We start from the raw sequence: 27,379 nt of genomic DNA on the forward strand, positions 1-27,379 counted from the left end.
GCTCAACAGCCAGTTGATCCTCATTTTGCAACCTAATGTCACCCCTATGCTTACATACCCTCTAGCCAGAAAACGAGCTTTTTTTTTTTTTTCCTGTTTTAAGATCAACTTGACTCAAAAAGTTTAGGAGAATTTTGTACTTGTGCTGTTGGCTTGATCTCCTGCAGAGATAAGCATCAGCTGCACAATCTACACACAGCTCTACATGCTTCCATGTCTGGGCTGTATCCAATACGGTGTTTGTCACTGCTGTATAGCTTCCCCTCTTGGCATTCCTTATTGTGGAAAAAACAGCTATCCAAGCTCTTTTTCTGTACTCGCTCTTATAAATTACAGGCAGGTAATGAATCAGCTTGTGAAAACCCATCTGCAGTCACTAAAGAGTTACAGTTTGTATATCCGACCAGGAAATCTGGATGTTTGCAGATAGCCAATAAAAGCAGAGATCAACAAGGCAGCTGACTCAGGGGCAGGACAGCTCCAGCTGTGTTTGAATGCAGTTCAGAGAGGACTTGCACTTGGTATCTGCTGCAGTTTCACTCCATTCTGTAGTTTTTATGCCCGTATTTCCAGAGGTAAGTTGATTTCTGTCTCTGTGTCATCTGTGCATTAAGCTTACATATTACTGAGTCCTTTGTGTATTAACGTTATGCAGAGTTTCTCTCATACTAAGGCAAATATCTTTGCTATGAATTACTTTTTTAAAATGACCTTTAAAATTAGAAACTTGACATAAGTGGGTTTATAGCAGTCTCCTTCCTGCCCCTGCCTGCCCAACTAGGGGAGGATGTAAAAGTTGTCTGAGATTTTCAGTATCTTACTTAAAAATAATGTGAAACCCTTCGTTGTAGAAGTCACCTAAGAAATACCGGTTTTGTGGGTGGATAGTGAGTTTTTTAAAGGGTCTAGGAGGAAAAAGCATTCAGAAGAGTGGAACTACTGAAAAAATGGCTTTGGTACCAAACTTGTAATCTGTGGGGGGTAGAGGGAGACTGTTATCTATAATTCCATGATTAGTCCTTCCAACTATTTTAGGAATCTGGGTAGCACCCTGAATAAATAAAAGATTTCTTATTTTAGGGTTAAATTCTTGGTGATTATCAGCAAATAAGTTTAGGTCAAGGTGTGGAAACAAATGTACAACTCAGACACAGGGAGAGTGGTGCTTGGCATGTCATGGCCTGTAACAGAGAAAGATTGAAGCGAATTTCGTTTTGTTTTTAAAAAATCTCTAGTTAAATTAGATTTTTCAAATCCAAGATAGGAGCTGATGGCTAGCTTTTACTTTTGTCTAAGTAGCTAGTTAGCAAGAGTTTAAAAAACAAGTTATAGCTTTACTTGATCCAATTTTAAATAAAAACAGATACTTTCAGGAATGGTTTAGAACCTGTATTCATTGTTTGATCTTCCTTGTACTATGTTTGGAGTAAATTCTTTTGGCTATTTCAATGATTACTTATTGTCGTATATAACAAAAATTAGGCATAATTTTGCTCCTGCCAGCATTCTGATTACCTCCTTCATAATCAGGTTTTGTAGATGCGTGGTCTCTCTTTGCAACATTAAAGGATAAACGGCTTATTTGGAAATTTATCTTCATTCAGAGGAATCTTTCCAAAGTTTATGAAACTCTTAAGCTGTTCATCAGCCTCATACCATATTGGATGTATATTTATATGTAAGAAAACCCTAAGTGAAGGACCTAAGGCAGCTGTTCCTGTCAAGCTACAAGAATCTAACAAAAAGCATAAAGTTCAACTGTGCTTTCCTATCAGAATCAAATACTGTTAAAGCTGAACCTTTTATTTCCATTTTGTTTGTGATTAGATGCTCTTGATTGAGATTAGACTGTGCTTAGTACCCCCTCTGATTGTGAATACACCTGCACGGCACAGCTGAGATACTGAGATCAACTGGAAATGAATCTATGAAAACAAGTTGGTCATGAACTAGAAGCAGTTCAGCCATGAGCATAGGCTGATTTAGCTTCCAGATTTTGTTTCTCTTTTACTCACGGAGAACAAGTCATCTGCCCAAAGTCAGAAGATTTACAGGCCTTCTACATACCAGCAGCAATTTTTGTACAGTCTGTCTTCTAGAAGGACACAATTCACACTCAACAGTCATCACGGTTACTTCAGACTTTCGGCCCTGTTACTTTTGCTCCCTCACATCTTTCACCTCCTAGCCCTGGTCTACTGGACCCTGAAGGGAGTATTCTAGTTGGAATTCTTCTGACTCACTGACTGCTGATCTTGCAGTAACCCTGACCAATGGGTTTATCCCATCTGTTTTCTTATCTTTCTTGTTTTCCTCTTTCACCACTGACTTTTGCTTATCTCTAGTCTAAAGTAGCTTCACAGATGTAATTAAAAATATTGCTCGTGTAGTAAGACGGCGATGCTTTGCAGAGGTTATCTCTAATCCACATGCAGTGCCATGCAACGTGTCTGAGACACTCGGATGGTCATAGACAGGTACTGTGTAGAGACAGTATTGGCCAAATTAGTGGCTGCTACAAAGACACAGCTCCATTTAACAGAGTTCTGCCATCTTACAGCAGCACGAAACTGGCCTTCTGCCTTGCTTTTCTGTTCACAGGAGACACTGTACTAAAGAAGCTATGCAAGAATTATGCAGAACACACAGACATGAGTTATTGAATAATAGCCTTTTTTATAAGAAACAGGGAAACTCTATTTGTCTAGCATGTAAGATACTAGTTTGTTGTCTACATAATTCAGCACCACTTTAATATCACATTTTGTATTATAAATAATGGCCCAACGTTTCAAAGTCATCAGAAATAACAATGAGCAATTAATTAGCACCTTTGCAGGCTCAGATGGCAGGTTATAGTCCAGACACTCCTTTGCAATTAGGGCGTTATTCCCATCTTTATAAGGAAAGTCTGACACAGAGTGGTAAAAGGAAGCCTGTTAGATTAGGGTAATAGTTATTTGGGAAGTAAGGGGTGGTGCAGCTTCACTGTGCTTTGGTTGTAGTGACAAAAAGTAGTTCTTAAAACTTTTCCTTTTCTGCCATTTTTTCCCCCAAGCCAGCCATCAAGAAATGGCTACACTTCCTGTAGTAGCCCAGGAAGATCTGGATAGCTTTACCTTGACCAGGACAGGCTCAGGCTTTGCACTCAAAGCCTTTCATATTTCTTGGAACACTCACATATCTGTGAAGCTACTGACCAACCAGGACACTACAGAGAGGTACGTGTCTTCTTCGGCCAATTAACCACAAAGGTGGGGAGCACAGACCTGCAGTGATGGCAGTAGAATGAATCATGGCATGGCCAGGATTATCTGATCCCTAAACATACCTCCCTTCCTAGAAATCCTGACTAGCCAAGAGGCAACTTGGAGGCACTTATACTAAGAAACAAGCTCTATGGCTTTTTTACAATTTTTTATAAAAGTAAAGTGTAATTCTGAAGAAATAGTATCTCTACTATAATAATGTCTACAGACTCTGATCAGTAGTACTCAGCATGCTATGGTATTACATCTTCCTGGAGGTCCCTAAAGAGATCTCAGCTGAATTTAATCTAAACCAGCATGTACAGGTAGGTGAGAGGAGAGCAATGGGAGGAGGGAGGGATAATGGTCAGGGTTACAGGGCTGTGAGATGTGTATTTGTCCTAATTATAAAAACAAATAAGCAGTAACTGACAGACGTCAGCCTACTGACCACAAAATTCCATTGTGCAACAAAACCACAAAGCTTCCAAGAATAACCACAAGGTACTTTTGGTGAAGCAACAGCAAAACATATTAGGAAATGCACTGACCTGACTGTTTATCAGAAAAGGAGTGTCTGATGTGAACTTACAAACTAGTTACTCTTAACAATTGAGAATCCTGCCATTCAGGTGGTGTTTGTTAAAGTAAAATACCAAGTGTCCTGCTCAAATACATAGTGTTTCATTATAAAGCCAAGGGAGGGAATAACATTATTTGATATAAATATTTTTAAACTGTTGAATTGACAGTGATACTTCAAAAACCAAATGCTGCCAGAATTAGGGAACAATTAAAAATTTTAAGGTTTTTTTGTGGTTGGAGCGGAGGATTGCTTGTTTTTAGACAATAGAAGTCCAGCAATTTTGTAATCTGAACAAATGTTATTTGTTTGGTATCTTGTTTAAAGAAAAAAAGTTTCCTCCATCCTCTGTCCACACCTTCTTTAAGTCAAACAAACAAACCCCAAAACAAAACAGTTAGTTACAGATATCAACATTTTGCTTTGCTTTGAATTTCACATGCTATCCGGATTTTCACTCAAACTTGCTCCCTAAAACTAAAAGCCACTGTTTTGCTCTTCTCTCCGTTTCTACCATTCTGATCTCTTTTTTTTTTTTTTTTTTTTTTTTTTAACACCACACAGTGTTTAGGAAAGCTAGGAGAATAAACTGTGTTTTACTCGGGCTGCAAAAACTATGCAGATGAGAGATACTTGGATTTGTGGAAATAAGTGTTAGAACAGGTGGGGCTGTGAATTACTTCCAGCGATCAGTTTTACAAGCCTGTGAATCAACACAGTAAATATGAGAAACTGAAACTGAAGTCTCAATGTAAAGGCTGGTTAGAACAATAAGAATGAGCCCCAGGTCTGTTGAAATCAACTGAATTTTGAATTAATTTCAATGATTGTTCAGCTCACAAGTACCATAGAGATAATCAGATCTTTAAAAGCAAACATACAATTTAAAAAAAAAATAAAAATGAACCTGTAGCAGAAGTTCAGTTATTTCTATGAAAATCCACAATTGAATTGATAGTTCAGTGTTTCCTGTGCCTGAAGAAGTAACTGTTTGAAATCCTTAGACAAGAAAACTTTACTCTCCTGATGATAAAAGCAAAGCTTTGTTACTCTCTGTAAATAAACTCTGTTTGAATTCAGGTCTACAATCCAACTGCAGTTGAGCATGAATCAAATTTGGCAAAGTCACTAGAGTGGTGCTGCTTACATTAAATCTGAATTTGGCTTCGCTTTTATATCATGCTATGACATACTGTATCATAGATCATCTATATAACATGGTCCCATTAGATAAGCATGGAAGATCATAATTTCCTTGTAAATGTGGATCTCGCTAATTACAGGAGGATACAATACAAGTTCTGATTTTTCCTAATGTAGTATTTCATGTAACTTGGATTTCTCCTGCCTTCACACTTCAATGCTGCCTTAAACTGTGCTCTTATTTTCATAGTAAAGCATCCAGAGGTCTTTATATTATTTTATACCATCTATTATATTAGAAAAATACACTACACAAGGGATTGCTTCATTTTCTTACAATTGTTTGGAAGATGATATAATACTGGGGTTTTATTGGTAGGATTATATTAGCTTGTGTTCAGCCATATAGCTATCTCTTGTTTCCATATTCTACACTATTTCATGTCTAGCTGAAATTCCCTTCAGTCTCACCTGCCTCTAAACCATTTCTTTTTTACAGGGAGTGGAAGTTGCTGCTTCAGGATATAGCAAGTGTCAGATGCTATGAGTCTGAACGTCTCCTGCCTTCTCTTGGGATTTACCAGTATCATGGACTTGTGGGGATAGTGACTGAATGGATGAACAATGGATCCCTCGGCTCGCTCATCCACGAGGTAGATAAAAGAAGTAATCTTTTATGTGACAAAATTAATTACAAGGTCAGCCAACAGAGAAAAATCGGCATGTAAATTATAGACAGTAGTTACAGTCAATATGTTTTTTAGCTTCTGTATTGTACCTCTGTCTATTGTCAAATGAAAATGTCAATAGTAAGACTACCAAAACCTGTATTTTGTGTTACTTAGCGTCAGCTGTACCCAGAACTTCCATTTCCCTTACTCATAAGGATCCTGTCAGATGTGGCTGAAGGGCTGCATCACCTTCACAGCTTCAAACCTGCTTTCTCTCACTGCAGCCTGAAACCTTCCAATGTGCTTTTGGATACGCAGTACAGAGCCAAGGTAGGAGCTTCTACTTTTAGCCTACTAATGTAAAATCCAATGATTTTCCTACTGTTGTATATATTTATCCTAATAGTCAATACCAAGACTTGAGGTATTCTTACTAAAATTTACTCTTTTTTTCCCCATCTCTCTAGCTAACAGATTACGGTCTAACCAACTGGAGGAAACAGCAACTGAGGTCAGACCTGCAGAACTGCAACCAGAGGAACTGCCAGGACTTAGTGTACCTCCCTCCTGAAATACTTGAAGGAGGCCTTCCTTCCCAGGAAGGTGATATTTACAGGTGAACGGGATTTCTAAGGGCAGGTCATACCTAGTCCTTGTTATGTTCTACAATGTTGCCAAAACATTTATTTTCAAAGACACTACACTAGAAATGCCAGATCTACATAATGTAGTATTTCATGTGAGGCCAATTACAGCAGTGAATTAAATTTGGAATTACCCATATCTGGTGAATAATATACCAAGCTTACGAACTCTTCTTAGAGTTCATCGTATAAACATTTATATAGCGGACCTAGATGTTTAAAAAGTGTAACACAGCTGCCAGAACTTTCATGTACATTTAGAAACCTATTAACTACTTCACATAGTTTCTAAGCATGAACTGTGTTAGCTTTAGTTTCAGGAAGAACTGTTTATGCCTAGATATGAGGCCCAGGTGAAAAAAAAAGATCTTGCAGCAGCATCCCCTTAAGGTCATATGGAATCTCTGCCGGAATAACTTACCGAGCCACTAAAGCATTCATACTTTTTAACAAAGTGATTTATACAAAGGAGGAAGATCACCTACTGCCACACCCCCCTTTTGGACTTGTTACATGCTTTGTGGTTGCTGCAATAAATGAGAATAAATGAGACAACCTCAAATTGCAACTATTGTCTGTATGGACATACATCTTCACAACCGGCATACAGAGCCTGTGCACTAACATTATCAATAACTTTTAAGCACGACCACTCTTCCCTTTCAGAGCTTTTACGGAAGCAACAAATTTAAACTCCTGCTCTATAGTCACAGAGGCAGGCTCTAAGGTGAGTCAAATAATGCACACACTTGAGGACACCTCTAAGTGATGTGACTAACCTGATGTTGTTCATAAACGTAAGATTTTTGTGCAGGAAGAGTGGAGGCTTACTTTCAGGTAGCATAATTAATTTTCCAGCATGTCATTCTTACATAATTAGATGCTCAGATGTGACTCAGTGCATGAGATAGGTGCATGGCTAGACAGTGGTGCAAGAGAGAAAACAAAACTGTGTTATATATTAAATACACGTAAGTTACATGTATGTCCATATTGCATTAATACTTTCTGAGGGGGTATTTAAGTAAAAGCATTTTCAGATTTTATGTGGAAATTAGGCAGAAGAGGGGGTTCTTTTAAACATTGTAATTGGGCACTACAGCAAGATATATGAGTAAGCAGATATGTTTATCCTAGAACCGCCTCTTCCCCTTTTGACTGCTTTGCTTGTGACTCACCCATAGCCTGCTTTTTCTCTTCCAGCAGCCTCCTTGCTTCTGCCTCGGATTTTGCAGACTGATCTTCTTTTTTAACAAACAACTGTGTTTTATACCATCTGAGTTGTGGGTTATATATGTAGATCTATGGTATCACTGGAATACTTCCTGGGATGTTAGAAGAGGAAAAAGGTATTTGGAGCCCCATCAAAATTTGCTGAAGAAAACAGGCACACAGTGGGTCAGAATCAAGTTTTTTGTAGGTTAACTGATGTGCTTTTCACACCTGCTGAAAAGTGCAGCTCTTTCAATTGCTATTTACAATACTTGTAAATGATAAGAGAAAGGAGAATAGAAGGTTCTGAAACTCACAAGAGCAAATGGAAACAGGATGGTAACCGGAAATGTAATTATAATTAATCCTATGTTTAAAGAAAAAAAATTTCTAATACATTTATTATTTTATAAGAACAGCTCAGTTGAAAACTGAAACAATAGTGCAGGAAAAAGTTTCTCAGGAAAGACTTCTATAGACTTTGTCTAGAAAAACTCCTTTCTCTTAAACCATTAAACTTGCTCTATTTTTTTTTTTCCAGTTTTGGAATACTGTGTTGGGAGAGCCTAAGCAGACAGAAACCTTTTGAAGGTATTTATCTCTGTTGTTCATGTCAGACTTTGTGTTGCCCTAATATTTTCCACTAATTCCCTTATTGTAAGGAAATTATGATACGAACAACACTGTCTTTTCAGATGTGCCTTTGCCTTCTATTATTGTTACAGCACAAAGCTCCACATTAAGGGATGTAAAGATGAAGGGGAAAGCATAGCTTCTTACCCCACTTGTATCATCTCTCTGTGCTTGCTGAAGCACTCTGTTACTGAATTGGGTTTTATGTTGCCTTTAGGGAGAGACAGTACCACTTTATATTTGACAGTTGTCATTTTAAAATCAGGGAACATTTTAGTGGCAAGCAGCTAACTGGATGAGCAGGATTTTCTTTTTAAAGTTGCTTTGAGTTTCACATCCCCATCAAAAAATGCCAGTTCATGCTGAATGCTCTTAAGTGAGCAGGGAATCTTACTTTCTGAGATGAAAGTGTGCACAGTTTTAAAGCATTCAGTTTGCAAAGCATTATATAATAATTGTCACAGTCTAGGAATGATCGCTTTTTCATGGAGGTGGAGATCAGTGAAAGGCTTCTTTCCTATGAGCTCCATTCTGCATGGCAAAACTGATTGAAGGACTCTTTGTCTGTCATTTTACAGGCTGAGGATCTTTTGGAAATACTGCATAGAATAGTATCTTAATGTTCACACAGCTTATGGCTGCCATCTTGTGGCTGCCCAAAGTAATTTTTTTTATTTTTATTTTTACATTGAGTTAAACTCTTGTAATGCAGGTGTAAGGCATATTTACATACCCATTTGTGGCATTATTTAGACAGAGTTCTTTATGCTGAAATTTCCTGTTGCACTAAGCAGTTACAGTTATTGTTAGCATATCTATTTACAAGAGTGGTAATACAGTTTTGCATTTTAAAAAGCAGCCTTTGTTTTAAAATACACAAAATAACTTCTTCTGTATATAATTTTAAGAGAATTCTGAGGTCTTTAATGGTTTTTGCAGTGACATTTTCCTATAAATTGCAGGTCAAACAACACTGCTGGAAGTTTTGACAGGAATATGCAGCAGTTTGCGGCCTGGCGTTTCAGAAAAGTTTGTACCAAGCAATTTGCCTGAGAGGAACAGACTGTTGCACCTTATCACTCTGTGCTGGCATCAAGAACCAGATTGTAGACCATGTATTGCAGGTAACATTGGGGGCTTTCTTTCTTTGCAAGATTTGTATGGAGATAGTCTTGCTGGGAACATTGCTCTAGCACTCTAAATCATTGACAGAACAACTGAAGTGGAAGTAGTGTTTAGATCAACAGTGTGCTGTAGATGGTTTTTCTAATTGAAGCTTCCTACCAGAAATGGTTTACTTATCTACAAAATGATGTTTAGTATAAAGTAAAAATTCGTACAAATAAAGGAAGTGACATTATCAGCTATATATACTGGTTTAACAAAGATCAACCTGTCTTGGGCATTTCTTGATTCTAATGCATAACCAATTCCCTTTGAAGTGTGCTAACATTGTTTACTTTAGTGGAATTATGTTTATCATCTGCTTCTAAAAAGGATAGCCAAGAAATGTTAAAATTGTGGTATTTGAGGATTTTCAAATTTTCAAAGTTGAAGTGATGAGGAACCAATTTGCATATAGCTTTATTGTGACAGATTTATAGTCACGTGTAAATCTTTCGCAAGTAAGTTCACTGCATCTATATAAACATTTAAGAAAACGTCATTTTAATGTGACTGTAACCATTCTTTAAAATCAATTAAAAAAGAAAACCAGGAGGAGGTATGAAGTGGAAGTTATATTAAACTAATTTCATCTAGTTCATCCAGCTACTCAACATAATGGTAAAGTTAGTTGAAATAGGCTGATGCCTAAATATATACATAACTTCAGATGCAATGTGGTATTTAAAATGCTTTATTACCCCTGCAGAATGTGTAGAACTTCTACATGGAATTTTGACCAGTATAAATAAGGAGGCAATTTCCACTGCAATCTACAATCTGATGGATGCAAAGGTTAGTGCAAAATTAAGTTTTGTACTCCTACAAGGACATTACTAGATTCTCTCTATTGCAGTCTTTGTGCTCCAAAACAGGAAAAGCTTTGCCTTCTTTGATTTACTGTACATGCCAAGAGCTGGAGAATACCCTTTGACACCTCAGGTTCATTCAGGAATTGCAGTAAATAGATAATGGGAGCTTATCTAAAAACTATGTCAGTTGCTACCTGTGAATATAAAAATCCAATTGCTTCTTTCCAGTCACCAGCTGTAGTCAGACTGGTAAGCCCATGTGAATGAGAACAAGTATCAACCTCAAGCTGATAAGATTAGGGGTAAAATCAAGGATAATTTTTGTTGTATGTACTGGTTAGAAGACATTTAGTCCCAAATCTGGACAGTATTTGTACCTGTTGTAGCAATATTAGTATCAGCACTGTTCTGTACACTTCACTGCTTCTAAATTGATGTGCTTCAGGCACAAGACACTCTTGTCCTAGGGTCTAAGAGGGTTCTCTGATACCACAGGAATGGACGGGGAACAGCCAACAACTAAGGGATACAGCTGACTCCATATATGTCTACGCTGCCATGGGAAATTTGGCACAAATCTGACTGCCACAAATACAGCTATATCCTATGTAGTTAACTTAGTCATAGTGGTGAAACCAGTGACACATGCTTCAGCGCTTGAACAAATATTCTGACTCCATCTGGATTTACGCAACCTGTGCTGCGTTGCTGGTTTCATTGCTGCACTTACATGAGTTGTTTATGTCAATGCACACTGGATTATTTCTGCATGTTGCAATCACATTCTGGGATCACAGAACAGACTTGATTGATGTTTTAATAGATGGCATGGTTATAGTCCAAGTCATTTTTACTACTGTTGAAGTTTATTTAGGATTGTGCTGCCAAATAATCCATAATTTAATGCTTTGATCTCCCTTGAGCAAGGTTTTATTCTTCTATTGGCTAAATTAGCAGAGAGCACTATTTATGGTTCAAACAACTGAACTGACAATATGTTCAAAGCAACTGTGAAAATGCTACTGGAGATTCTTGGAAGTGGACTGATTCCTAAGTGTTGAAGTATAGGAGCTAATAAACAGTTTAGCAAATCTGCTGCAGGTGTACAAAATGGAAAAATGTTACAAGTATTGACACATCCTTACTGCAGACACCTTGGCATATTAAATACAGGATGGCCCTGCCATCTGTATACTTAAAGGAAAACATGTTATAGTGAGCCAAATATCTCTCCCCCTCCCCCTCTCTTTCAGCATAGGGCTATTTTCACCTTCCCCTGCATGACTCAAAACTGTGTTTTAAAATAAGTTTGAAACAGCAGAAAAAGTAACAAGGTAGAGGTGGTTTTTTGTTAAGATTCTATGCACACTTAACATGTTAGAAAGCAAAACTGCTCTGTGCAATTCACTGTTACATAGATTGGTGCATCTTGGAGTTTAATATATGTTGTCAGTATGAATTGTTAGTGTCAGTATAAATTCTTGCTCCTGACAACTGTGAATTGAACAAACCATACGTATACTTACTAGAGTGCCTGTGCTATTTTTTTCCAGGAGACAGCACTTAATGCATGCAAAGGTTCAGAAATATACACATTGCAGATGGGCATATGCAATTCAGAGGTGAGTACATGGCATGACAGTCTTACAAGAGTACTTCATTAGCTGCTTGTTTCTCCTGCCAGTCCTAACAATGTAGAATGCAAACACTGTGGAGCAAAATGTCCCTAACCAGGATAACTCCATCCAGTTAACCAACAAACATCACTGTTTTACCTTCTTCCAAGCAGCTGACTCTGCTGCTGCTTTTACAAAAATAACCTGCTCCGCTTAAAAGTTGCTTTGAACCCCTCTGTCTTGAAGGGGTCCTAATGAAATTGCAGAAATCTAACCTTGCTTGTAGTGTGTTCAAAACAATGGCTAGAGAAAGTCCTAGGCTGAATTCCCAGCTTTTTCGACCAGTTTTCCTAAAGCAAGGCCAACTGCTTTGTGATGATTCCAAAATATAGTTAACTCCCATTTTCAAAGTTATTTTGGCACTTGTGGCAGGTCTGCCAATGCTACAAGATACAGAGGGAGAACTGAAGCTTACGTGCCCGGATCAGCGCTAGCTTTCAACAGCTCAGGTTCTAGTGACACCAAGGCTGCTGGCAGCACACGCTGCAAAAGCAGTCTAGGGCTGCAGTAAACCCTAGGACAGTCAGCCTTTGCATCTGTGCTGCCACAGTGACCCAAGCTAATTAGCTACAGTTGAATTAAGTATGTCTGTAGGCTCAACAGCTGCATACCCAGCCTGACTTACACTGTGATACTACAGCCTTACATTACAAGAGAAAACTACTTAGAAAATGGTTTTGAAATTTTACAAGAAGATAATTCTTCTCTATTTTGATCTTTTCCAGGTTATCTGTCCACAAAAACCCAACCACTTAATCAACAAGAAAAATCATTTTGTGGTGCCAAGCTTGTCAACTCTTCTATTTGATAGCAGTGCAAATAATGCAGGAAGAGAAAATATTCTTGAGATGGGTCTGTCAAATACTGCCCCACAGAACGCAACAACAAAGAAAGGTATCTACCTTGAAACATATTCAAGGATAAATATTATCAGTTCTTCCATATACAAAGGTTATTTTCCATGTAAAATTGTCACTTCTCAGAGTACAGCTGTGCCCTCTACTGGTTCCATCTGAAGCATGAGTTCCCTGCAGAAAACCAGAGATGCCGCAGTATCTTTTCATTAAGTGTATAGCTCAAAAAGCCTTTCTTGCTAAATTATTTTTAGAACCTGGACATGTACAGCTGCCTTTCCCTCCCACATCAAACACTGCCTGTTGCTTCTGACAGAACAAGTCCCTCCTGGGAACTACACTGCCTTGTGCCACTAGGAATAACTCCTTTTTTGTAACTTGCTAATAAGAAAGAGATATGTTTTAAAAAGACTGTTTCCAGGAACATGTGAATGATTTTGGAGAATCACCATTCCTATATAAGTAACTTCCATTGCCTTTCCAATGTGGATTTGTCCTATTAAAGTGTTTAAATTTGTGTCAAGAAGCAATGCATTTCCGTAAGCTTCTTCTGTACTCCTCATGCCTTTGGATACAACAGTTGAGCCATAGGAAATCAATTCACTTATAGCAACATCTGCATCTCCAAGGCATTTTAGTTCTGATCAATAGCCATGAGACTTATGGAGAGAACAGAACGTTCCATAACATCAGAAACAAATTCCTACAGACAGTTTGAAAAAGTTGTATGTGTGGAGTGACATATGCTAAAATCTTCTTAGGAATAATGATGTATTAATAATGGCCCAAAGAACAGCTAGTAATAAGTAAGTCTCTGAAGTCAGTCTTCATGATTTCTGCAGTAGCTGACATGCATAATGTTCCGGTTTTGTTCAATTCAGGGCTCTCATCATTTTAAACTTTTTCTAGATCACCCAGGCTCTGACAGTAGAAAATCAAATTCCTTTTGCACAATTCCTTTATCTGGTTCAACTGCAGGCAAAGGAAGCAGTCAGCATAATGAGCCACCACTGGCTCTTAAGCACAGATCCCAGCCGATGCATCTTGAACAAGCAGTGACAGGTAAGACACCATTTCCAGTTTGAGGTGGCAATATTCTCCTTGGCCAGATCTTGGTGATTAAATTGTTTACGGTTTGGAGGACACAGATCTCTCTAAATTTCATACATGTTTTTAGGTATTTAGTGTAGTAACTCCTCCACACTTGATACAAATGTCTCATGAGTCTATTTGTGTACAGCTGCTCATATGTTCTGAGAAATTCAGGCACTGAGAACACTGGCTTGGCTCTCTTCCGCCGTCACGCTCAGGCTGAGAAATGTGAAATACATTAGTTAAGTCTGGGGAGGGTTTTTTTAATTTTGTTTTTTTACTATGTTTTTGTAATTTTAAGCCGTGTATTCTATACCTCTACAGAAGTGGCTACTGAATACAGAAATAGATGACTAGGAGGAGGGGGGTACCATTCATTTCCTTACATGGTCTCAGTTCTTCCTACTGACAGAGGCAGCAGAGGCCAGCTTCTGATCTGTGAAGCCTGCTTCTGCCTGTAGGAGAAGTTTTGTGAGCTAACTCCTTCCAAACTGGTCTGTGAGAGTTCTCACATCTAGCTGGCCATACCCTTCCCCTTCAATTCACTTCTGAGTGATGACGTAATTTCTGTTGATTTCTCCAGACTAATTAATGCAGGAAAAGTTCATCACAGAACTCTACCAGCAACAATCAGAAATCAGAATGACACAGGCATGTTCTCCAAAGCAGCAATGGCTTTCGGTTATTAATTTTCTCTTGGTGTATGCTATTTACAGTATAATGTCAGTACTTAAGCATTCTAACCAGTTTGTGAAAAGAGGCAGAACCCAAAGCTCCTGACCATTTTTGCCAAGGTATTGCTTTTGTTACTGGTTTGGCTTTGATGTATATTTAAGTTCCCAGTTTCATGCCACGTGTTTCAAATGGTCCTACTGCCCTGAACTACCTCTCATCTGTTGTTCCACTTTCTGCAAGACAGTTTTCTCACCTGTGTTGAGCCAAGCTGCTTTGCATAAAGTTTGATACAGATGCTAGATGAATAGTGTGAGACCTGAAAATCTCCTCCCCTCCCCTGAAACAAGCTGAGCACTTCATAATCTTTACAAACACGTATTTTCTGTAATCTGATCTTTGTGAATTTCAAACAAAAGATGAAAACACATTGGACTAGTCTTGAACACAGAATGCAAATAAAACTAACTCCTCCTGCTCCTTTCCTCTGCTGAGTTTATATTTCTGATGTTGATGCTATCACTTGCTAACAGCTTCTGAAAGAAAGAGCACTTGGTTTATCTCATTCTGTTTTCTTTTTGCTCAAGATCCTTGCTGCAAAGGAAACAGCTGTCAAATACTAGCCTGCCAGAGACAGACCATACTGAACTGCATGACAGAAGGACGCCTCAACCACATCCTTGACGTCCTTCGCTCACAGCAAACGTTGTCCCGAATGGATTATGAAACAATTACCTCTTATCCCACAGTGACTGGGCGTGCTCGCGCATTGTTGGACACTTGCCTTTGCCTTGGAGAGAGGGCAGCACAGGTTGTAGTGACTGTACTTTCAGTGACTAAATGTAGTCCTCTGGGACAAGGCAGCCATGGACCAGACTGTCCTTCTAAGGTAAATAGGCTGTTGTTATGACTGACTTTTTTTTTGCAGTTTTTGACATGCATCAGAGCACTGGTAATTTGGAATGGCAACATTTCATGTTAATTCCTCATAACCCATTGACTGAAGTCAATCCTGCTTACAGCCCATGATTTTAGTCCTCTAGTGGAAAGAGCTAGCTGGATTAAAAGGTCAAGTCAACTGCTGCCTGCACAAATTACCAAGACTGTAATACAGATTCTAATTTGGACCTCAGAGATGGGAGGAGTGCAACATGTGCCAGAGCAAATATAGTTCAAATGAGATGACACCTTATTTCCTTGATTTTTGACATGGGAGGAAAATGGATCATGACTTTTTGGAGGTCACACTACAGAAGAACGTCTGTTACTAAATCCTTCCAAATAAGGATAGCAAACAGCAGGGTACTGGATGAGGAGAAAAAAAAATACTGCCTTCCACTGAGCTTGTATCTGAGTCAGCTGTTAGGGTGAAAGGCTTAAGAGAATCAAGAAATATTTCCTCAACAGGCTCTGAAGTAAGACTTGGAAATTTTGTATTATGCATATAAGTGATTTTATTTTCACTCACAAATGGACATATGCTCTGAAAATGGGGCACTAATAGCAGTACTTCAGAGAGGTGGGGCTTAAAGTATTTCTAAATGGAAAAATGTTAACACCTTATATCCATGTAGTTCTCTAAGTGTATCTGCAGTTCAAATGCAGAATTAAACCAGGAAGGGGTGACAAGCTGATAATTTTGAAACGGTGGTTCTGCTGAACTGTTGTCGCGGTTGTACATGGGTGAGAGACCACCTGGGAAAACTGGGTGCTGTAGGCCTTCTTGCTCCAGCGTGGACTCATCCACAGGTCACAATCCCTTCCACTTGAGTTCACATTAGAGTTCCAGCCCTTCCAGTACAGCAGCACAGAAACAGCCATCTGCCAGCCCAGGCGCATCACTATTGCTGTTATCAAAATGTTCCCAGGCACAGCAGAGAAAGATGATAAACAATTGTCCTGGTTTCAGCTGGGATAGAGTTAATTTTCTTCTTAGTAGCAGTGAGGTGCTGTGTTTTGGATTTGGTGTGAGGACAATGTTGTTAACACACTGAATGTTTTTAGTTGTTGCCTGGTAATGTTTATACTAAGTCAAGGACTTCCAGCTTCTCAGACCTTGCCAGTGGGAAGGCTGGAGGGGCTTGGGAAATTGGGAAGCGACACAACCGGGACAGCTAACCCGAACTGGCCAAAGGGCTATTCCATACCATAGAATGTCATGCTCAGTATATAAACCGGGGGGTGGGGGGTTGGCTAGGGTCTGCCAGTCACTGCTCGGGGGCTGGCTGGACGTCACTCATCGGATGGTGAACAATTGTATTGTGCATCCCTTGTTGGGGTTTTTTTGTTTGTTTTTTTCCCTCTTTCCCTTTGGATTTTATTCCTCTCCCCTTCTCCCTCCTTTTCATTGCAATTATTATTGGGTTTGTTTTATTTTATTTCAATTATTAAGTTGTTCTTATCTCAACCTTTGAATTTTGCCTTTTTCCTGATTGTCCTCCCTGTTCCTTGGCAGGGGGGAGGTGAGCAAGCAGCTGTGTGGTACTTAGTTGCTGGCTGGGGTTAAACCACGGCAGCAGTACAGCAAGCAGTGAAAGCAGAAAGCAGACACTAGCAAGCACTAGACTCTAACATACAGTAAGGCAAGCAAGCCCCATGGCAACCACAGAGCCCTGTCAATTAATAGCTGAACAGTAATAGCAGCTATAAATTCAATCTAGCACATTCCAATTAATTCTGTTGTTATCTTGAAACCGCTCCAAGCCCCACAGGTGCCAAAAAGGACTGTTAATAGTTTAACAGTCACGAAGCCACACATGCTCCCCCCTGGTGAGATGGCAGAGAAAATCAGAAGAATGAGAAAACTCACGGGCTGAGTTTTACTTTTTATAAAGTAAACTGAGTTTACTTTTAATAAGTAAAGCAAAAGCCATGCACACAGGCAAAACAAAACAAGGAATTCATTCACCACTTCTCATTCAGCCGTCTCCAGGAAAGCAAGGCTCCATCACATGCAAGGGTTACTTGGGCAGACAAACACCATCACTCCGATGTGTGTGTGTCCCCTTCCTTCTCCTTCCCCCAGCTTCTTATGCTGAGCATGACATCATGTGGTATGGAATATCCCTTTGTCAGCTGCCCCAGTGTGAGGGGCAGGAAAGGCCCTGACTCTGTGTAAGCACTGCTCAGCAGTAACGAAAACATCTCTGCATTATCAACACTGCTTCCAGCACAAATCCAAAACACAGCCCCACAACTAGCTACTATCAAGAAAATTCACTCTACTCCAGCCAAAACCAGTACAACTGTAAAGGAAAGCGGCAAGATTATTTTAATTATAATGAAAATACAGTTATATAAAATGCTGGTCTTTTGAAGGCATAGTTGGATTCCTTCAAGCTTCATGGCACTCATATTAACGTGAGAAATTGTTGTACAATCTACAGGTATTTCAAATGCAAAACCACGTTATTCTGTTTCCCTGTGTTGAATTTGTTGCCTCTGCAGTTTTAAACTGTTTATTAAACTCAGTAGTCTGGCAGGTTGCAATTTTAAATACAGTGATGATGTGGTTTCTAGGCACATTTAAGAGATAGAAATTTGTTACATCACATACTATAATGCTGCTGGAACCATAACCCTTTTCTTAAAAAAACATGTAAATTCGTTAAACTTTAAGACTGCCTTGAGATAAACTATTGTTACAATTAAATACAATGTCTATTGGAATGTGTTGACAATAGCTTTGCCTATTAAAGGAGCCAAATGTCTACTTCACTGTTGCATTTTTTTCCAATTTACACTTTAAATGGGAACTTTCAACAATCTCTGCTAAAAAAGGATGTCTTGCTTGTGAGGAGAAGGACTGCTGTTGTAGTCTCTTGCCTTTTTGGAAAGCATAATCAAAGTAAAACAGATAATCATTTGCTTGTGGGAAATACTTACAGACTTTTAAGACAGAAACCGGCAATATTGTTGAAACTTAATTATCAGCTTTCAAAAATTATTCCATTCAGTTGTTCTGCTGGACACTTTATAGTTCTGTGAAAGATGTGCCAGCTGGCAGGCTACGCTGATTTTTTGTCATGTTTTTGACATAGAAACAGTTTTGGCTTGTTTCTTGAAACAGCTGCCTGCTTGGGACGCAAGACCTAAGCCCAGTCTTAACTGTTAATTGCAGAACTGGCATCAAACCAATGGGAGCACAAGTTATCTGGTTTTCCAGTCAGATTTTTGTTCTCATATTTAGCTTTCCAATTTAAGTATTTGTAATAGGATGTTACCATAGAGTTTGATCTATTACTATCGTGCTTACCAATTTTATTTTTTTAAATATAAGGCAAATTTGTTACTTCATGTTCAAAAGAGCCTGAATAAAATCGTTTAAATATGTTATTAAATAATTAAGTCCATCCACAACCAGATTTTTGCCACCTTGCTGAGCTGAAAGCAATGCATGAGTTTGAGGCGTTTTGTATTGATACTTTGGACAAAAGCATTGTCATAACTAGCTGTGATACTGCCAAAGCCTTTGCTATAAAACATACTTAAGTTGACCTAGCCAACTGGTAACCCTCCCTTGTGTAAAACAAACATTTACATTTTTGGGTTTGTTGACAATTGCAGCTGTTGGGAATCTTTAAGTGTGGTGGTTTTTGTAGGGATACTACTAGTTTATTGAAATGAAACTGCTATTGATATAAAAAGTGTTGATACAAAACTAGAATACAGTGACCTGAAACTAGCATCATTTCATTTTGTCTCACCAAAAATACACACCCTTGTAAGGCCTATAATGTTTTGGCTATGTAACAAAGATATTAATGTAATGTGTTGATCACTGATATGAAACATCAAGCTGCTTAAAGCTTATGGTATTCTGCTTGTACCCAAGCTAGTTCATCAGCTAAGATTTCTGTTGTCATAGCTTCTGTGTTCTGCACTTCTCTTGATATCACAAAACAATAAAGAATAAATAACACTAAGCAAGAGTAAAGATAGAAGAATCAAACTGTTCTTTAGTATCTATGGAAAGAAACTTTGAATCTATGAAACTTTGAATCTATGAAAAGTTTGAATGTGAGCAATGTCTAGAGTCCCAGGAGGGAAATGTAAAACATGGGTAACTCTAGAAAACAGAAAAAGGGAATAATAAAAAGAAGTCACTTCAGGACTGACCATACAATGTGATTAGTAAAACTCTCTCTTGCAGTTAGTCAGGAAAGAAGAACCTAGCACTAACAGATGTTAAAAATTATAAACTGTATTCAAGTTTTATTAAGCTATTTAGATTTATTACAGGAACAGTAAGTGGAGTAGGCAGATGGTTATTTTTCTGACTTCATTGTAATGTTTTCCTTCTTGATGCTTGTTGCAGCTATCTTTTGCTGACTTGTAAAATGATTACTGTCCTTCGCCCTTTTTCCTATTAAAAAGATTACTGCTCCTCACCCTTTTTCCTATCTATACAACACTTTTATCTTAGCTGGGATACTTCCTGCAATGTAGGGATGTCTGCATTAGAATTTTATTGGAGGTTAGTTTGTGGAAAATTAATCCGAGGTACTGGAATGAAATGTCTAAGAGATTAGTTCTTCCAGTAGAGAGCATATAAATACCACTCAATGGTTGTCACCAGTGCCTGTTAAAAGAGTTCCAGAGAACAACAGAGGAAGACAAAAAGCGCATATCCATAAAAAACTAAATCTACAAAATTTTACAAAATGCATTTATGGACTGCTAACATGCACAAAAGAATTTTACACCAGGTAGGTAGTCTAAAATGTACAAAACCTAAAGCACTACTCAAAACCTACTAAACCTCAAGGACTCTTATTTTATTGTTTTAAGTCTGAATTCTACCTAACCTTGAAAACATTTTCATGCTTGCACAGGTTTAGTTACTTGAGCTATTCATGTGAAGATTTGTAAGGAAGGTTAAGTGCATATATAAATAATTGTGGCACTGGTATGTTAGGGAAGGACCCAAACATCATCAAGGCAGGCACAGAGAATGTAGGTTTCTTTACTGCTATTTATTGATTATAGTGCTATACGGCTATTAATTATGCTCTCCTCCAGTACTATATGTTGTCCCCAAGACTGCTGGCATTTTTTAAGCGTGAAGAAATCTTGCCTTGTGCTTTATTCCCTTTCATTCTTTTCTTGCCCCCTTTGCAAAATATGATACTGGAGCTCAAAGTGTCTTAGCATAGTTTTGATTTTTTTCTTATCAAAGGAAGTACTCCCTTGCCTGCCTTGCCCAGTACTGCATTCCCTTTACTGAGCTGAGGGCATGGTTGACTTGACAGCTAGTATGTCAGCCGAGTTAAACAAAACTACTGCATTTTGAAGGTAAGTCCACCATAAATTAAACTACTTGACAAGGTCTCAAAAGAACATACTGAATGAGTTATATTAAAGTTAGTGTACCTGCAAGAATACATTACTTGTACAGTTAAATTCAGTATGTGTTGAAGAAAGGCTGCTGGCAGTTGCAGCATTGCATTTTGATTAATCCCAACATGACAAAAATGGTAGACAAGAAGCTCAGATCTACTATTTCTAGCTCTTGTACTGATACGACAGAAATTTGTGATCAGGATTTTGTTATGTCCTGCCTTCATTTCTCTTTGCCAAGAATACATTCCAAGTAAGAGTTACCAACATCTATAGCCTCAAACTGCCATCTTCTCTGGGCTTTGAGGTTGACTTCTCTCCCACAGAAATAAGAGATGCATCAGCTGAAGAAACTGTGGACCCCTTCAACCAGGCTGAATTAAATTGGCAGCAACTTATAATAGAAACTTCTTCACCACTTGAAATGTGACAGCATTCCGAAGTATTTCAACACCTATTTCGAGCTGCTGATCTTGAACTTTCCATATAGGATTACAAGCAGGAAGTGCAGCTGAATTTCACCCTTTCAGAACTAACCTGTACTCCAAAAGTTCTATACATTTAGTCCTTAATTTAGTTTTCAAGGAAAAGCATTCATATTAGCTAACAGAATGACTACCAACATTATATTTGTTTGACTATAAAGGACTCAAAGCTTTTTTCAGCTCATTAAAATGTTACCTGGGGGAAAAAAAAAAACCTGAGAGACATGACTAAGGGACACACCTGGAAAATAATAATAATAAAAAAATCCCACAAAACCAAACGTATGAAACTTTTGACCTTGGAATAGCTGCAAAATATGTTCCGAACAGAATTGTCTTTATGCTGCTCACATGTGCTGTGATAGCATCCTGTCACAAAAGAACAGGAAACTAGAAGGAAAACACTGTGAGGTGAGTGTCTGCCATGTTCACTTGTGTGTGTGCAAGGTGCCAAAGTAACCATTGTTTTCCATTCCACGCTGGCAACATTTTAGCTGGAAAATAGTACTCAGCTCTAAACATGGACTGAGGAGAGCTCAGAAGACAGAGGAAGGCTGATAAGCGATGAGGAAACCTGACGTGTAAGGACAAGTTGATAAAATTGTGTTTGTTTGGGCTAGCAAAGAGGAGACCAAGGGAACATGTAACAGTTTGGAGCAGACCTGGAGAACATGCAGTGATGAAACAGAGGACCTGGTACAGACTACCTGGCTGTTCTTATAGCTTTATGATTCTGGAGTGGCTTTCAAGCAGGTGCTCAAAAAGATTTAAAAAACATTTTAAAGACAGACTCCTTTCCCACACCCAGAGCAATTAGCAAGATTTTTACCTGAACAACAGCTCTTTAGTTGAAAAAAATTAATGTAAACAACAATTATTTGCTAAGCATTTTCCCCTAGCCTGTTCAGTTTGTTTATGCAAAATGCAAACATCTGAAGTGATTTAAAGGAGAAATTAATGTCTTTTTGCTGGGAGTTACGTGACACGAATATAACTGCCCTGTAGCTCAGGGCTGTTTCACTAAAATCTACCTGTGAAGTCATATGCCTTTTAGCAAGTGAGCTACCAGGAAGATGGCATATAGAAAATCTGAATTAAAGAGCCCTGGAGATAATTTCCACCCTCTACAGTGTTTCTGTGAATTTTAAAAAGAAAAGAAGGTGCTCCTACATCTTTAGTTCTCTACAGATCATGGTTGATCTTCTCTCAAATACAACAAAGATCTTTTCCATCTTTATTAAAAGGCAATCTTTATCAAGCAAGAGTTCTGTTGAGCCCTTAAATGTTTGCTGAGAGTGCCACTAAAACACATCATCTTTTTCACTTAGAAAAATTAATTAAACTATTTAATATTCTTTATTACTCTGAATCTTCTCTTGTCCCCTTTGTCTATTTTTACAATGGGATTTTCTTTTTGTTAATACATTTTCCTCCCTCTTTTTGCATGAAACCACAGGAACGTAAAGAAAAACTTAGAACATACAATGTTAAAATACAAACAAAATCATAGAAAAAATAGAAAGTTACTTGTGCTGAACTGGGATGACCTCACACAGAAATTTGATTGTTTTTCTGATAGACTGCATGTGTCAGACAAGTTTTACAAAACCGTGTATGAGACACAAAGATTTACAGCCAAAGAAATATTTCAACTCAGGGAAGCTTTCCGCAAAACAAGCCAATACTCCTGTCTCCTCCCTTCTGCTTCGATTCCTGCAGAGCTGGTTCAAATGCAGACAGGCATCTCTGGTTAAAACCTGTTCTCTCCAATGAAATCAATTGTATGCTGGTATTCAAAGCTGCTAATTTATTCGTTTTACAGAAAGCTCTCACGTAGGTATAGAATTAATGAAATATTCAAGATAAGAGCTATTTGGATGCTGATCTATATTATGTCTTTCAAAACATAATTGGACAGTCTGTGACTTCATGTTCTGTATGAGAAATATAACAGGGCTGTTGAATTTCATTTCATTTTAATGTGTTTAGTAGGAATGTTTTCTACTATACCATTACTAGTATATCTATACAGCAGTTTCATTCATTTTTTAGAATTATAGTATTGTTTAGATTGGAAAAGGCCTTTAAGGTCATCAAGTCCAATTGTAGACCTAGCACTGCCAAGTCCAGCATGTTCTTAGCTGGTCTGAGATTTTTTTTTTTTTTTTTTTTAAATCCAGTGGCAACGTCAGTTTCTTCACCCAAACTAGCCCCCAGCAGTGAAAGCTGTCATTTCTTGTTCAGTGTTCCTTATGTTCCTCTTCAGTAAGAGAAGGTGCATGCACTGCAGCCAGGCCTCTCCTACTTATAACAGTGCCAATTAACTGTACCAATTAATATGCGTAGTGGTAACTGTAGAGGTAAATGTTCACTACAGATTTGTTACTTGAAGGCATGCTTGGGTACATAGAGAGGATTATTCTTCTCCGTTTTTACAGCTGCCTATTTAATCACAGATGTTTTTTTTTCTTGGACAAAGGAAGCTTTTTTAAGGAACAAAATATAATTATCAGGATTCCATAGCTGTAATTGTACTGTACAGTATATACTGGACTTAACACTAAGAGTGTGCAATACAGCTTCTGATTGTTTCAGCACAATCACCTAATGTAAATCTATGGGTTTTTATTGTTTTAATGACAAAACATTATGGGCAACCATAACATATGTTATTCCAGCACAGAGTAATCCAAAAGAACAATTTCTCCAGTAATAGAACACTTTAGTAATAGAATTTGTCCTTTGCAATAAGGACAAATAAAGAGTTGTTTGTGTAGTGTGACACTGAGCAACCTAGATGATCAACCTAAGTGTGAGGTGAGGATGGTTACAAGACTCCAACCATAAAGTCTGTTGCATGAGATGACACTGATGACCCACCTTAACAATATAACCTAGCCAACTCCTACAGTTTCAAAATAAGCTGAGGTCTGTCTTCCAAGTGTTCCCATACTAGTGACACAGAGGTAAAAATATCTCCCTGATCTCCACAGGCAGTAATATGACACTCATGAGGTTTAGTTTCCTTCATCATACTGCCTGAGCTCTGACACAGAAGCCCAAGTGCTTGCTCTCACTTCACTTACTTGTCCAGATTCTTGTGAAAATAAAGACAACATCACCAATGTTGCGTAAGTGATCGTGCCTCATTAAATCAATGTTAGTGGTATTCAAAATGCTCCTATAGCTTGTGGGATTTAAACTAAGAAAAATGGTACTGAAAAAAAACAGCTGTAAACTTTAAAGCAACTACTTCCTTTCGGAACTAAAATATACCTGCAAGTATCTGCAGCATAGCTTTGAGTGTTTTGTCAAAAGTTTGATTTATGACACTTCACAGTATGTGACTGGGAAGCTGAAAAGGCTTTTCATAGTTGTGGGGATCTTGCATAACTCGGGAAACTCTTGGTAGTTTTTAATTAGTCCACTACGCTTTGCTCTGTGGGACACTATGCACCAAGTAATCAAGAGCCAAGCGTGGAACAAAGGAGCAAAGTGCAAAACACACACAAATAGACTGCTGAGAAATCATTTCTAAAATGTTAGCAAAGCCAACCATAATTTTAATTTTAGGGCTGAATACTTTCTAATATTAGCAAAGAATGGATTAGAAATTGGAACAACTGTGCTGGCAGACAAAAAACTAAATCCATTAATAGGGCTATCCTATTTACTGCAAAGGCAAATGGACGGGCAATAAATCTTCCCATGTTTCAATAAAATGTAATTTCCCTAATCTTCAAGAATCTCTTAACGTTAAAATATTTCACATCTCAATTTTTAAGGTCTACTTTTAAATATTTAGACATTCTGAAAATCTTAATCATGGAAGACTGACCAAGCCTTGGGCAAGTACTCAGCAAAAACTCCAAAGAGGTTCTGATCTATTTGTGAAACAATATGGTTTTGTTTGTTTTACAGACTGCCTATGCTGTATCAATTTAATAAATAAAACTTGTTTAATTGTCACTATTTCCATGTGTTTAAAGGAGTACACATTAATCTGTTCACTTTATAGGCAAAATGTATTCATTCAGGTCAACATGCATAGACATATTTGATTTGCATACATTGCACAGGAATCTGAACAGAAAGATCTTTGGGTTTATGTTTTAGAAAAATTTACTTTTAAATTAAGACAGCCTATATTTGGAGCAAATACAACTACAGAATCCTGCAGAGGTCTGAAAGTTTTGGGAATAAAGGCTGTCCTTATCATCCATTCACTCAAAGCCTGTTCCCACTACTGTAAAGTATTGTGCTTTTAGAAGTTCTCTAAATAAAACAGAACTCTTTAAAAAAAGATACAAATCTATTTGTACTGTACAAACATTTCAGGGTAATTCAGTAATTAGGAGAAAAATAACAGGAGGGCACTAAATGCAACGCTGCATCAGTGGGGTCAGCACTGATGGGGTTGTACTGTAGTATGCTAAATTCAGAGTAACTGCTAAGGAACATCTGGTTGAATTTAAATCGCAAAGTTTGGACTCAGCATGATAATAAAAACAAAATGATGACATTGGCTTCAGCCTCTAGTAACTAGCTGCTTGTAAATAGGGTATCAGTGTAACCTCTGGCAAGTATTATCAGAATCTTCTCATCTCCCATACTGCTTTTAATCAGAGACACACACAGGTATCACAAGCGAAGAAAGTGTATCAAAAAAGGACTGACTGATACAGCAGAATATGTAAACAGAAAGGAACTTTGCTGTTTTCAAGAAAGTCTGAGCAGTTGTATTAGACGGCTGAAAGTTGCGTAACATAAAAAAACCCCAGATGTTTTCAAATTGTCTCATCCAAAGAATATTTATCTAAATACTGTGAAACTGGGTTATAAATGCAACCACCAAGGACTTAATAAACTATGCATACCCACATACTAAGCTGGGACCTGAAACAGGAAAAACAAATTATCCTTAAGAAGCTATTTTTTATAACTTTTTTTTTAATGCATAATCACTTTTATTAGCCTTCAAAACAGACACAGACAAAGAGCATTATCTTTAAAAATCCCTGCAGTTTTTTAAGTCTTGGTGAAACAATGGTTCTAACTCCTATGTTGTTTTCCAAGAAAATTAAGCCAATGATTCACCACTCTCATTAATAAATAGCCAGATCGTTATGAAGTTAATTCAACATAGATAAGACAATTTGTATTATCAAAGGATAGGGTCTCAGATTTAGTTGAATCTGAGTTGAATGATTTAGTTGTCTAAAAAATTAAGTCAAACTATTTTTTTAAAAATAAACATGACTATAAAGGATTATTTTTTCCAAATAACCCCCCAAAACTGACTGGGAAAAAAAGACATTCCACTTGTAATAGAGAAGATTACAGTAGCAAAAAAAAAAAAGGCAAAATGAAAATAGAAAGTTTGGGGCATTAATTAAAATCATGCTGAAAAAATACTGGAGTCCTTTGAAATTCATCTGAAGCTTTGGATATTTTTGCTGTTGTTTCTTTGCTCTCCTAGCAAACTTTTATTGATGACATTTGAAAACTTGCCCAGACTTTAGAAGATAATCTATTCCCACTTCTGCTTTGCAGCACTGCACAAAAAGAGCTTGTAATCATGTGCAACAAAGATAGGTATAAGTACATAATAAACTGTGATGCAAGTAGATAAGGCAGTGAAAAGAAAAAGGTACCCGAAAAGGAACAGAACCAGATAGGAAAAATAAAAGATAGGATGTTAAAGCTTATTTTACAGTTTGTTTTAAAAACCTGCAGTATAGAAAAAACAAGTTTTCCATAAAAGGCCTAATATTAATCTTCAGCGTATTTTAGAAAGAGTGCAGTTGGATGAGACAGAGCCATCCCACAGTTTCTGGTTGTTAAAGCAACATTTTCCACTACCTTCTCTTCCTTTTCTCTCTGCACCTGGCTTACTCCACAATTTTACTTTTGTGATTATTATAGTAAAAACCTAATCTCTGCAAAAGTCTTGTTTTCTGCCAGCTTAGTGAGCAGAATAGCTTCACAGAGGGGGTCAGGCAAGTGCCAGAGCCAGGCAAATGCTGAAAGCCAGTGGAGTAGGAGGAGACATCCAGCTTGGAGCAGGGGAAGATAAATTTAGAAGACTAAATTTAGACTTTTTTTTTTTAATTGCCTAGCATTGTGGTGCTTGTAGTCACTCTCATTTGTA

General features: G+C 37.9%; 1 protein-coding gene across 4 annotated transcripts; it reads left to right on the forward strand.

The window, feature by feature from the left end:
* Positions 1–418: 418 nt before the first annotated feature.
* On the forward strand, positions 419–18,116 carry LOC102054177 (receptor-interacting serine/threonine-protein kinase 2-like). 4 transcript variants are annotated; one of them, XM_005444584.4, is made up of 12 exons: positions 419–575; positions 3,059–3,221; positions 5,474–5,627; positions 5,820–5,975; positions 6,113–6,261; positions 8,043–8,092; positions 9,097–9,258; positions 10,008–10,093; positions 11,664–11,732; positions 12,512–12,680; positions 13,550–13,702; positions 14,992–18,116. In XM_005444584.4, exons 2-12 carry the CDS (start codon positions 3,073–3,075, stop codon positions 15,312–15,314), a joined length of 1,620 nt encoding a protein of 539 aa, XP_005444641.4. In that variant the 5' UTR covers positions 419–575; positions 3,059–3,072; the 3' UTR covers positions 15,315–18,116. The 4 variants fall into 4 exon arrangements, with proteins under 4 accessions (XP_005444641.4, XP_055582299.1, XP_055582298.1 ...); XM_055726324.1 differs by lacking the exon at positions 14,992–18,116 and adding an exon at positions 14,057–14,985; XM_055726323.1 differs by having other exon boundaries at positions 428–575; positions 3,063–3,221.
* The last annotated feature ends 9,263 nt before the right edge of the window (positions 18,117–27,379 follow it).

This window comes from Falco cherrug, chromosome 14, assembly GCF_023634085.1.
Source record: "Falco cherrug isolate bFalChe1 chromosome 14, bFalChe1.pri, whole genome shotgun sequence".
Classification (NCBI taxonomy): domain Eukaryota; kingdom Metazoa; phylum Chordata; class Aves; order Falconiformes; family Falconidae; genus Falco; species Falco cherrug.

What these genes read in the sequence shown, in the direction of transcription:
- LOC102054177 (XM_005444584.4), top strand. Translation starts at nt 3,073, where the DNA reads ATGGCTACACTTCCTGTAGTAGCCCAGGAAGATCTGGATAGCTTTACC. An exon ending in ATACGCAGTACAGAGCCAAG is followed by an intron (nt 5,976 to 6,112) that starts GTAGGAGCTTCT and finishes CCATCTCTCTAG; the next exon opens with CTAACAGATTACGGTCTAAC. An exon ending in TTGTAGACCATGTATTGCAG is followed by an intron (nt 9,259 to 10,007) that starts GTAACATTGGGG and finishes TTACCCCTGCAG; the next exon opens with AATGTGTAGAACTTCTACAT.